General features: G+C 65.3%; 2 protein-coding genes across 3 annotated transcripts in view; one reads left to right on the plus strand and one right to left on the minus strand.

Moving 5' to 3' along the window:
• SLC35B2 (solute carrier family 35 member B2) overlaps positions 1-12,025 on the minus strand; it is a 126,980-nt gene that overhangs the window by 70,711 nt on the left and 44,244 nt on the right. Inside the window, exon 6 of one of the 2 annotated variants that reach the window (XR_014618298.1) lies at positions 6,517-6,530. The exons of the other annotated variant lie outside the window; for it this stretch is intronic. The gene's annotated coding sequence lies outside the window, so the exon portion shown is untranslated. Of the gene's footprint in view, positions 1-6,516; positions 6,531-12,025 lie in introns of those variants that run through there. 2 annotated transcript variants of the gene reach the window in all.
• CAPN11 (calpain 11) lies at positions 147-9,483 on the plus strand. The gene is made up of 22 exons (XM_084284232.1): positions 147-271; positions 1,288-1,570; positions 1,780-1,849; positions 2,887-3,005; positions 3,087-3,220; positions 3,326-3,494; positions 4,161-4,244; positions 4,331-4,416; positions 4,547-4,621; positions 5,352-5,512; positions 5,593-5,762; positions 5,876-5,887; positions 6,037-6,248; positions 6,389-6,428; positions 6,614-6,679; positions 7,066-7,123; positions 7,221-7,285; positions 7,831-7,899; positions 7,984-8,062; positions 8,171-8,287; positions 8,380-8,438; positions 8,651-9,483. Exons 2-22 carry the CDS (start codon positions 1,325-1,327, stop codon positions 8,675-8,677), a joined length of 2,118 nt encoding a protein of 705 aa, XP_084140358.1. The 5' UTR covers positions 147-271; positions 1,288-1,324; the 3' UTR covers positions 8,678-9,483.

Consider the following 12,025-nt stretch of genomic DNA (forward strand, 5'->3'; position numbering starts at 1 on the left):
AGAGGGCTGCCAAGGTTGGGGCTGAACCGATCCGAGCAGGGACACCGCCCGCATAGCGCAGCGCTGAGTCACGGAGGGGGGAGACAGGACACGCGTGGGGTGGGTGGGCGAGCGGGGAGCCCGGCCCCGGGGCTGCTCCTTGAACGCCACCTCCCACAGCCACATCCCAGGGCCCTCCCTCCGCCGGGCCGAGCCGTGCCGAGCCGGGCAGGGCCGTGCCGAGCCGGGCAGGGCCGGGCAGGGCGGTGGCAGCTTCCGTGGGGGGCGAGCGGTGAGTCCCTGCGTGTCCCCCGGGCCCCCGTGGGGGGACACAGCCGTGCGCCTCCCCGCTGCGTCCTCCGGGGGGTGGCGGCGGGGTTTGGGGGCTGGGTTTTTTTTTTGGGGGGGGTCTCCGGGATTTTGGAGGGGTCTCTGGGGTTTTGGGAAGGTCTCTGGGATTTTTGGGGGATCTCAGGGATTTTGCGGTGTCTCCGCGCAGGTGGTGCCCGGCGCTGCCCACCCGGTGCCGTGTCTTGCTCTGGTGGCCGGCCCCGCAGAGCCCCCCGCTTGTGGCCGGGCGTTTTGTGGCGTGGAAAGCCAGCCTGGGGCTGGGATCCTCTCCAAACCGCTGTCTGCATTTCCCTGCTTGGCGTGGGGCCGGCAGCATCCCGGCATCACCCTGGGGAAGCCCCCCGCCGCCGCGTCCCACCACCCCCACGCCCCCGTCCCACCCGTGGGTCCGCAGCCTTCCTCCCCGCTCTGCGCCTGCGTGACCCCGGCCTGCCACCCGCCACCACCTCCGCGGGTATTTGCAGTAGTAACAGGGCTAAGAATAACCCACGCCATGCCCGCGTCCCCAAAGGAAGCTCAGCCTGGAGCATGAAGGGGCTGAGGCTCACGGTGCCGGTGCTGTCAGCCCCACAGCCTGCACCCCGTCCCGCTGCGCCCCTCCTCGCGTCACCCAGCGCTGAGGAAGGGCCATCCCGTCCTGCCTCTTCCTTCCCTCTCCACCCGACACGACATGGGGCCTCGCGGCTCCCCGAGGCGCTCCTCCCTTCCCCGTCCCGTTGTTGACTCAATGCTCAGGCTCTCCAGGCAGAGGAACAGCCCGGCGGGCGAGGAGGAGCCAGCGAGCGGGATGGGGAAGGTCCCCGCGAGTCCAAAAAGCGGCGCCGGGAGCCAGATGCAAGCTCCTCGAGCCTCCAAGGGAGAGGCTTAAATCGCTGGGACGGGGCTTGGGGAGGTGCTCCCGAAGCCAGGTCCTGCTTGTGGGGCTGCCACGGCCTCACGGTGCCCGTTTCTCCGCAGGGAGCGGAGGCGGAGGTAGTGCAGCCGGTGCCCAGCCATGATGCCCTTCGGGGGGATCGCCGCCCGGCTGGAGCGGGACCGCCTGCGAGCCGAGGGGGTGGGCCAGCACCACAACGCCGTCAAGTACCTCAACCAGGACTACGAGGCCCTCAAGCAGGAGTGCATCGAGAGCGGGACCCTCTTCAGGGACCCCCAGTTCCCGGCCGGCCCCTCCGCCCTCGGCTTCAAGGAGCTGGGGCCGCACTCCAGCAAGACGCGGGGGGTGGAGTGGAAGCGCCCCTCGGTAAGCTTTGGGCTCGCTGCTCCGCGTGTTGGGCTCCTAGCCCTCGCCTGCAGTATCTGCATTGACGCGGTTTGCCAAGCTGCAGCCTGGCTCTGGCCTGCTCCTCGCCGTGCTCGAGTCCCCGGGTGCTTCACCCAAGGAAACAGAGCGGTGCCCAGGAGAGCATCGACCGCTGAGGTCCGCCGTCTGATTCTCTCCTCCTCCTGCAGGAGTTGGTGGGTGACCCTCAGTTCATCGTTGGCGGTGCAACCCGGACGGATATCTGCCAGGGGGCTCTGGGTGAGTGCTGGGGATCTGTCCTTGGGTTTGGGACCAAGGAGCAGCGCCTTTCCGTGTGCAGCCAGCCCCGTACGCCTTCCCCAGGGGTGTCGCCCAAGCCAAGGGGCTGAGGCAAGGAGAGAAGGGCTGGGAGGGCTGGTAATTGCAATCCTGGGGCTATCCAAACCAGATCTGGCTGCCTTCAGCAACGTTTTCCTGATCCCGATCAAGCTGAGCACGTTAGCGCAGCACGCTGGTTTCAGGACCGACCACATTTGATGCAGCCAGCAATTTGGACAAACCTGCGGCGGTAACTGGAGCGTGTAACAGCCCAGAGCATTTCTGTTTCTCAGTCGGTCACTAGGAGGGCAGAGTTTGAAGTGCTGTTTTGTCTGAACACAGCCCCGCACAGGTTACCCAGGCTCAGGACTGATGTATGACAGGCTCTAGAGGCGAAAGAGGAAGGGGAAACTGAGGGAAAGAATTTAAAAACGAGCGCTGGCCTCGAGCAGCGCTTGTGGTTAAGAGCTCTTGGAAGGAGAAGTGCGGTGTTATTTCTTGCAGCTCGAAGCCAGGGCACCAGTGTTAAACATCTCGCTTGGGGACTGAAAACAGGGGAAAACTTTTATTTACATGCCAAGCAAATTCGCCCTGCAGAGCTCACTGTCCTGAGACGCGGAGGGCATGCAGGCAGGCCTAGACAAAGGACTGCGGGAGGGGCAGTTGGTGCTGACTGTGTTGGTGCTGACACAGGCCGGGGAGGTTTGTTTGGCCAGGGAGGGTTGTTGCCTCTCTGCCTTGAGCTAGCGCTGCTTTCCGAGCACCTGCTGGTACTCCATGTGGGCTAGGAGCGAGGTTCACTGCCAAAGCTGGACGTGTGGCAGGGGAACGGGCTGCTGGTGGAGACACCTGAGAGATTCGAGACCCACACAGCCAGCTGGGCAGCTGGTGCAGGGCACCCAGAGACCCCACGCGATGTGTGCAGGCTGAACGAGCCGCCTCCGCCCCCTGGTGAAGGCTCACGCCGTTTTCCTCGCCGTTTTCCTCTCCTTGCCCAGGTGACTGCTGGCTGCTGGCTGCCATCGGCTCCCTCACGCTCAACGAGGAGCTCCTGCACCGCGTGGTGCCCCACGGGCAGAGCTTCCAGGAGGACTACGCCGGCATCTTCCACTTCCAGGTGGGCTGGGGGCAGGACGGGCCATTCGGGGGCACGCTCAGGGCGCCCCTCCGTCCTGCTCACCCCTGTCTTCCCCCCCAGATCTGGCAGTTCGGCGAGTGGGTGGACGTGGTGGTGGATGACCTGCTGCCCACCAAGGACGGGGAGCTCCTCTTCGTGCACTCAGCGGAGTGCACCGAGTTCTGGAGCGCTCTGCTGGAGAAAGCCTACGCCAAGTGAGTCCCACGGCAGCGGGCACCGGGGCCAGAGGGGCCGGGGCCGAGCGGCAGCGCCGCGTGTCCCCGTCGCCTCACGTGCCCCTCTCGCTGCCCCGCGCTCAGGCTGAACGGCTGCTACGAGGCGCTTTCGGGGGGCAGCACCACCGAGGGCTTCGAGGACTTCACCGGCGGCGTGGCGGAGATGTACGACCTCAAGCGGGCGCCGCGCAACATGGGCCACATCATCCGCAAGGCGCTGGAGAGGGGCTCCCTGCTGGGCTGCTCCATCGACGTAAGGGCTTTCACCGGGACGCCGGGTGGGAGGCGACTGCTTTCTCCTCCTAGCAGAGCGCCCGTGGGCACAGAGGCTACGCCCTGGTGCCTGGGAACGGTCTCTCTTTATTGGGGTTGGAAATGTCCGGCTGGAGCCAGGCTGCTGAGCAAGGGTCTGCCTCGAGCTCTGGCCAAGTCTTGGGTCAACATCTGCAGATCACCTGGGGTGGGCTCTGTCATCTGCTCCCTCTCAGCCACAAACAACACAGGGCATCATCCCCGTCGCCGCTGACAGCCGTACCCCTTGGATTTGCAATTCATTTCGAGTTTCATTCAGTTTGCAAATCGCCACCGTGATGCGTTGCGTAACCTCTTCGGAGATTTGTAACCCACAATCTCTGCGCCTAGTGACAGTTCTGTGTCTGGGGAAGCACGAAACCTTGTCTTATGCTTTCTGAAGTTTGGGTGGTTTTGTGATGGGTCTTCAGGGTCCCCTGACGGAGAAACTGTCTTTAAATCATCCTCGGTCAGCAGCGTTTGAGTACAGGGAGCTCCTTCCCTTGGCTGGAGCATTACAAAGCATGAGTCGTTCTCCATGCAGTCTCTCGGACTCCCCTCAAAAAGGGTGGGGATCGACCTGCATAAATTTAATCATATTCACCTGAGCTTTGCACGTTCTTTTCAGATCACAAGTGCCTTTGATATGGAAGCTGTGACCTTCAAGAAGCTGGTGAAGGGCCATGCCTATTCCGTCACAGCCTTCAGAGATGTGAGTTGGCTAAGGGAGACCTTAGTAGCCCTAAAACGCCGTGCCCAGTGGCATGGGTTTAACTTCTTGCATCTGATGACTGGCAGGTGAACTACCGGGGTCAGCAGGAGCAGCTCATCCGCATCAGGAACCCCTGGGGGCAAGTGGAGTGGACGGGAGCCTGGAGCGATGGGTGAGTCCAGCTGGGAGCGCACACAGCAACTGGGACGTGCCCTGCGTGGCACCGCTGAGGGGAAGCACGCAGCACCGAGGCTGTCTCAGTTCGCCCTGAGGAGTCTGATGGTCTGTGCTGATTATTCCAGCTCCCCCGAGTGGGACAACATCGACCCCAGCGACAGGGAAGAGCTCCAGCTGAAGATGGAGGACGGAGAGTTTTGGTGAGTGCCAGAGCTGCTCTTCCTCAGCATCCAGCTTGGGAACGAGCAGAGGAGCCCAGGAGAGGTCTTAGTGCTTCTCCTAAAGCTCGTGACCTGCCTTTGTCATCCGTGTTTCCGCTACCAGAAAGCCTGTAACGTTTTCCTACCTGGTCTAGTTAATGATTGCCCTTCCCTCAAGGAAATGAAGCACTAACTAATTCCTAAGAAGGACAATCATCCCTTATGGCACAAACCCAGCTCTGTGCTTTAAATGAGTTGTGGCTGCTCGGTGTAGGTGATCTTGGCACCCTGTAATTCTCTCAAAACGTTGGCTGTGACTCTTCGAGTGGCCAAAGAGGGAGCCCAAACACTTGGAAATGCAGGGTGAGCAGGAAGGAGTTACCTGCTTCTTACCAAACCATGAAAACGAAGGGCTTCCCAGTGAGCAGCAGCTCAGGCAGGTGTTGGAAGCCTGCTGTGGGACTCCGTGCTGCGGGGTGTTTTGGAGGCTCAAAGAGCGAGGTTCATGGGGTGAAGGGCTGCAGGGGTGCCACCCCCACCACAGACAGCCTGGCTCGTGAGCCTTAGCTCACCACAGGGCACCCAGCGTTCAGCTCACCGCCCTGAGAAGGGGCTTTGGGGTGGTTCCCATCGACTCTTTCCACCTAGTAAAGGCAGCCGTGGCTGAATCCAGAGCTGCTTGCGTTCCCCAGCCGTGTCCTGGCCTCAGCCCCTGCCTGCTCGCCCACAGGATGTCTTTCCGCGACTTCATGCGGGAGTTCTCCAGGCTGGAGATCTGCAACCTGACCCCCGACGCCCTCACCAAGGACGAGCTCAGCAGGTGGCACACGCAGGTGTTCGAGGGCACGTGGCGCCGGGGCAGCACTGCTGGGGGCTGCAGGAATCACCCAGGTACCTCACCCCCCAGCAGCTCCACCTTCGGTGGCATCACCGCGCCGGGTGTCTCACCCGCGTGTCCTCCTTCCTCGCAGCCACCTTCTGGATCAACCCCCAGTTCAAGATCAAGCTGCTGGAGGAGGACGACGACCCCGGGGACGACGAGGTGGCCTGCAGCTTCCTGGTGGCCCTGATGCAGAAGCACCGGCGGCGGGAGCGGCGCCTGGGGGGCGACATGCACACCATCGGCTTCGCGGTCTACGAGGTAACCCCCACCCCGCCGCCACCTCCCCGCACCTCGGGCACCCCTCCTGGCGCCCTGAGAGAGAGGGTGCGGGTTGTGGGGTTCTCATTTTCCCTCTTCTCTCCTCCCTGCAGGTTCCTGAGGAGGTACGTCCTCAGCCAGAGCTCTGGGGATCGGGATTGCCAGCGGGCTGGCGGCGCTGAAGGGTGCTGGGCGGATTGACGTGGGATGGGGACCCTGCAGGTCCCCGTCGCGCAGGGCTGTTGCCCACGAGCTCCTGTGCCCTCTCCCCCAGGCCCAGGGCAGCCAGAACGTGCACCTGAAGAAGGATTTCTTCCTGCGCAACCAGTCGCGGGCGCGCTCCGAGACCTTCATCAACCTGCGGGAGGTGAGCAACCAGATCCGGCTGCCCCCCGGCGAGTACATCGTGGTGCCCTCCACCTTCGAGCCGCACAAGGAGGCCGACTTCGTGCTGCGGGTCTTCACCGAGAAGCAGTCGGACACGGCGTGAGTCCCCGCTGCAGGGCCTTCTGCCACCTCCCACACCTTTGCCTGGCTACGGGACCAGACGGCCCTGTGCCCCATGCCCCTGAGCCAGACCCCACAGCCCTCCCCTCACTCTTTTTTCCCCCCTTTGTGCCCCCCAGGGAGCTGGACGAGGAGATCTCTGCAGATCTGGCCGATGAGGTAGGGGCCACCGCTCTCCTTCAGCTGGCGCCGAGGCTTTGGGGCTGGGAGCTGTGGGCAAGAGGTGGCCCTGTGGGTTTGGGGTGTCGCTGGGAGCGGCTTCTCGTCCCCCTCAAATGCTTCCTGAGCCTCGGAGGCAGGGCAGGGCCTTGTGTTTGAGCGCTGAGCTCCCTTTCTGGCTGCAGGAGGAGATAACCGAGGATGACATTGAGGATGGCTTCAAGAACATGTTCCAGCAGCTGGCAGGGGAGGTGGGTACGGCCGTGCCACGCCAAGCTTTGGGAAGCCCCCGGCAGCTCCCTGGGGTGGCGAGGGGACGGGACCCTTGGCCATCAGGCTGCAGAGAGCAGGGGCTTCCTAAAAAAAGGGCTCCTGGGGACTCTGGTGATGTCCTGGGGGCTTTTGGTACCACCCGCCAAAAAGCAGATGCTGCAGCTCAGCCCAGCTGTCCCCAGGGTGTGATGGGAGCAAGATTTTGGGGAAGGGGAGGTCAGCCGTGGCCCAGGCTCTTGCGGGCACGCAGGGCACGTGGTGGCACCCTGCTGTGCTGTGAATAAGGCAGGGATGTGTGGGCAGGAAGGTGGGCAGGAGCGGGGTGGGGAGCAGGGTGCTGCTAACGCTGCTGCTGCTGCTGCAGGACATGGAAATCAGCGTCTTCGAGCTCAGGACCATCCTGAACAGAGTCATCGCGAGGCGTGAGTGCTGCCCTCCTTCCCCTCTGTGTTCCCCGGGGCCCCATACTGTGTTTTGATGCACGTATCCCTTCCTCCTCCTCCTCCTCCTCCTCCTCAGACAAAGACCTGAAGACGGACGGGTTCAGCCTGGACTCCTGCCGCAACATGGTCAACCTGATGGATGTATCCTCTTGGCGCCGCGGGCAGGGGACAGCTTTCCTGGCAGGCAGCCTGGCGCCTGGGAAACTTCTCCGTGGGAACTGGGGCTTGGCTGCCCGGCCGTGCCAGGGCTGGGAAGCTGGGGAAAGGGGGAAGGAGTCCTCGTGGCTGCACCGAGGGTGCTCCAGGGATGGCTGCGTGGAGCCACAGGCTCCGAGAAGCGGCTCCGAGCCCTTCCCCGGCCATGCCCTGCGGCATCCCGTTTGCACGCCAGCCTGTTTTTGCACACCACAGCCCTGTGCTCCCTGCAGGCAACGTGTAGCCAAATTTGCTGGTGAGTGGCACCACGGCTGGTTTAAGCATCGAGCTTTCCCTTGGGCTGGCAGGCTCTGATCTCTGATGTGCGGTAGGTTGGAGAGGGGAAGCTGGAAAAAAGAGCTGGGCACGGCGTGGCTGAAACGCTTCCTCTCGCCTAAAGAGACCAGGATCTGCTCGCTTTGCCCTGCCTGTGCCTGCTCTGCTCCTCCAGCCCTCTGCTGCCCAATTTCTCCTTGACCCTCTGCTCCCAGAAGGACGGCAGCGCCCGCCTGGGGCTGGTGGAGTTCCAGATCCTCTGGAACAAGATCCGCAGCTGGCTGGTGAGTGGGGCTGCCCCTCTGGGGTTTGGGGATGATGGCCGGGGGAGGACCTGCCCTTCACCTCCTCGGCGGTGCCTTTTGCAGACCATCTTCCGCCAGCACGACCTGGATAAGTCGGGCACCATGAGCGCCTACGAGATGCGCATGGCCCTGGAGTCGGCGGGTAGGTGTGGGGCAGAGAGGGAAGCTGCAGGAGCCCCGTCCCTTCAGGTTTTGGGGGGCACGGCCCTCCCCAGCCGCCCCCGCGGGTGCTGAGCGCTCTGCCTCGCAGGCTTCAGGCTGAACAACAAGCTGCACCAGGTGGTGGTGGCCCGCTACGCCGACGCCGAGATGGGGGTGGACTTCGACAACTTCGTCTGCTGCCTGGTCAAGCTGGAGGCCATGTTCAGTGAGTGCCGCCCTGGGGAGGGACAAACAGACACGGGGACGGCTGGGCGGACGAGGGGACGGGCTGCTCACCTTGCCCCTGTGCCCCTCTAGGGTTCTTCCGCAGCATGGACCCCGAGGGCACGGGCAGCGCCGTGATGAACTTCGCCGAGGTGAGAGGTTGAGGTGGCGGGGGGTGGAGAGAAAGGGGTGACCCCAAAGCGAAAGGGGCACCCGCGGGGGGTGGGGGAAGGCCTTTAGTCCCCGGGGGAAGGGGAAGGACCCCTAAAAGAGCAAGGGCTGGGCCAGGGAGCTGCTGCAGGTCCCGTGCGGGGTGTCGGGGCGGTGCGTGCCGGCCCCTGCTCACCCCATTTCTCCTTCCCAGTGGCTGCTGCTGACGATGTGTGGCTAGGAGCCAGGGTGATGGCCGTGCCTAGGACAGCCCGGCGGGCCAGGCCCCCTCCACGTGCCTCCCTTGGGGTCCCTGCACGCAGGACCAGCTCCTTCCCCTCGCTCCATCCCACGCCGAGCCGCCCGCCCTCTCCCCTCCTCACCTCCCGCCCCACAACAGGAGGAGGGCGAGCAGCAGGGGGGGAGCTGGGGGGCACCGCAGCTGCTCCAGGGGGGCAGAAAGCTGGGGGCAGCTGCCCCGAAGGGAGAGGAGCTGTAGGGAGAGAGGGAGGGCTCGGGTCGCCTGCTCTAGGGCATCAGCAGGTCCTGCCTTGCTCGGGCAGGGGCAGCTTGGTCCTGGGAAGCCAGGGCTGCCCTGCTGGGGAAGGCAGGCCGCGGGGAGGAGGAAGCTCTGTGCCCCCTAAAACCCTTCCCTCGCGCCCCTCGCCCCGAAGAATGACCAAAGCGTGGAGCCCCGGCTGCTCAGCCTCCCCCAGCCCGGGCTCCTTCCTGCGTGGCCTTCCCCACCTCCCCCTCAGCCCGCTGCCCTTCGCCCCCCTCACGTAAGCACTGAACTCCTGGGGGCTCCCCCTGCACGTGGCACGGCACGGGGGGCTCCCCTCCATCCCCGTGGGCACTCTCCTTGCGCTTCTCCGTCCTCACCTTCTCCTCCGGGGAGGGGAAAGGGGGTGTCTCCAGCCTGGCGGTGGGCGAGGGCCCGCGGGGGGCAGGCAGGCAGCCCCTCCCCGGCGGCTTGCAGCAATAACCACTGCTGCCCCCCCGGCAGCGCTGCTTCCTCGCCCCCCTAACCCTGCTCCGGGTAATAAAACGAGCTCTGTGGGACGGGCGGCTCGGCCTCCTCCTTGCAGGGTAGGGGCATTGGGGAGGCTGCTGGGGGGGGTTTTGGCGTCCTTCGGGGCCCTGGGGGGGCTCGGAGCGTGGGACAGGGGTGTCCCCATCCCCGCGTCCCTCCTCTAGGCCCCCTGCTCCTCGTCCTCGGTGGGGCGGGCCGCGCACACTGGCCCCATTGTGGGGCTTTGGGGTGCCAGCTGTCCCCATCCGGCAGCCCTTCCCCTCCCTCCCTCCCTGCAGCCACCAGCTGGCAGCTCCTTTCCCTCCCCATCCCCGGCATTTGCGGGGAGGGGGCAGCAGGTGGGGGCCCAGCTGCCAATTAATCCCACAGCAGGGCTCATCTCGCCCCCCCCTTGCAATGCAGCCCCTCCCCAGTGCTCGCCCACCCGGGGGTCCCCCTCCAGCTGCCCGTGGCCGTCCCCACCTGTCCCCAGCAGCTGCCCCGGGCTCTGGCACAAGGGCCCTTTGTGCCAGCGGGGGGCTGGAGGGGGGACAAAGCCCCACAAAGCCCCCTTCCCTTCCTCCTGCACCAACCCAGCTCCTTGGAGAGCCCGAGGGACACCCCGGGGAGGGCTGGGGGGTCCCGGGGGCTGAATGCAGCCCAGCAGCTGCTGGGTTCGGCCTTTTTCAGCAGCTGCCGGCAGCACGGGGAATGCTTTTGGGGCCCGGGCACGGTGTGTTACACAAACTATTTATAGGGCCTGCCTCGCCCGGCACCCAGCGCCTGCATTCCTCCCGCTCGCTGGTCACCCCTGCTGGCACAGCTGCCACCAAGAGAGGGATTTGATGAATTCCTGGGGCTCCGGGGCTGTCCCCGCAGCTGGCAGCAGGGGTAGGTGAGGAGGGGACGCAGCCGTCTCCCCGCACCGTGGGCCATGGGATGGGGCCCTGCGTGTCCCCGCTGCTTACGTGGAGCACTGACGGGTGGCAGCAGGGCTCTGCGCCTCCTGAAGGACCTGATCCAAGCCATAGGTTGGCACGCAGGACTTGGGCGCCCCTTTTCTGGTGTTTGCTGGCACAACAAAGCGGCCTCCTGAGGAGCCCCGGCAGCTTGGCAAACGGGCCCTGCCCCGCGCCCAGAAGATGCAGGTTTCTGCAATCCCTCCGTTCCAGAGGGGTTTTTCATTCCCCACCCTCCGTGCCACGTAATGTCCCCAGGAAGGCGCAGTGTCACCTCCGTGCCTGGCCACTCTCTCCCTTTCTCCTGGGACCGAGCCCCGGGGATTGCCCCCGTGGGCACCGCTGATGGGAAGCTCCCCGTCCCCACCGGCTGCGTGTCTCGGGCTGTCCCCAGCGATGGGCGAAGCTCCCCAGGGAGGAAGATCTCTGCTCTCTCCCCTCGCCACGTACCTGCTGGGGAAATCAGGGCACGGAGAGAGGAAACAGCCCGGCTGGGGTCAGCCACAGAACAGCAGCCCCGGGAACCTCACCACCAGGCCAGGCGCTGCGCCCTCCGCTTCCCCGATAAAAATCGGGGCCGGGCTCCCTCCCGGGGACACACAGACCCCGTCGCGGCTGCAGCGAGGCTTCAGGTCCCGCGTCCTCCACTGGGGCTCCTCTTGCTGCTGGCGCAGGAGCCCTCGGAGCGCAGCGGAGGCTGGTCCCGGGGGCTGACGTCAGCCCCGGTCCGTGCGGCTCCGGGGCCCGGAGCTGCTTCTGATTCAGGCACGTGGCATCTCTGCGCTGAGGCACGGCCAGCCCTCCTCCCTCATCCGTCCCCGGCTCCCCAGGAGGAATCTGCGGGGCTGGGAAAGGTCACCCTGCCTGCGCCGCCCGGATGGGGCTCTCCGGGCACAGGCTGGGGCACGGGGACAGCGTTCAGGGCCTCGCGTCTCCCCCTTCTCCTAAATTCCGCTTGACCGGGAGCCAAGAGCAGGGGCTTGCGGGCTGGGCTCTTGGAGGGAACAACGAGGGGAGGAAACGAAGCCAGGCAGCCACCAGGAACAAGACACAGGCGGGAAGGGGAAGGGCACGGACTGCTTGGTGCTCGCTGCCTCGTGCCACCCCCTGCCCCGGCACTCCTGTCCCTGTGGGGATGGCTGAGGCGTCTTTTGGGGCCGGCTGCCAGCTCGGGGGTGAAACAGGAGCCAGGAGCCTGCCCCGCAGCCCACGTCGCTGCGGTGGGCAGATGTTGTCCCACCCCGCCACTGCCACCCCGACAGATGGGGTCGGCGGTGTGGCTTACAGGGAGGAGGGGGCGTTTAAATGGGCGGCCGGCTGCGGGGATTTTTTGGGGTGCTTTTTTTAATACCGTTGTTATCCCTCGCAGCGAAGGCATCCAAGCCACTCGGGCTGGCGGCGGGTCCGCGTGGGGGCTGCTGAGCGGCACGGGCTCCTGTGGGAAGCGAGGCAGAGCGGGGACACGAGGGGGGAAAGCTCCCCGGGACGCGGAGAGAGAGCCTCGGGGAGCCGAGGTGACCCCGCTCCGCGCTGCGCCCTGCTCCGAGCCGCCCCGGAGCGCAGCATCCCCGCCGGGCAGCGCTTCCCGGAGCCGCTCCCGGTGCCGCTCCCAGTGCCG

Source organism: Netta rufina (genome assembly GCF_964035555.1).
Source record: "Netta rufina genome assembly, chromosome: 3".
Taxonomy (NCBI): domain Eukaryota; kingdom Metazoa; phylum Chordata; class Aves; order Anseriformes; family Anatidae; genus Netta; species Netta rufina.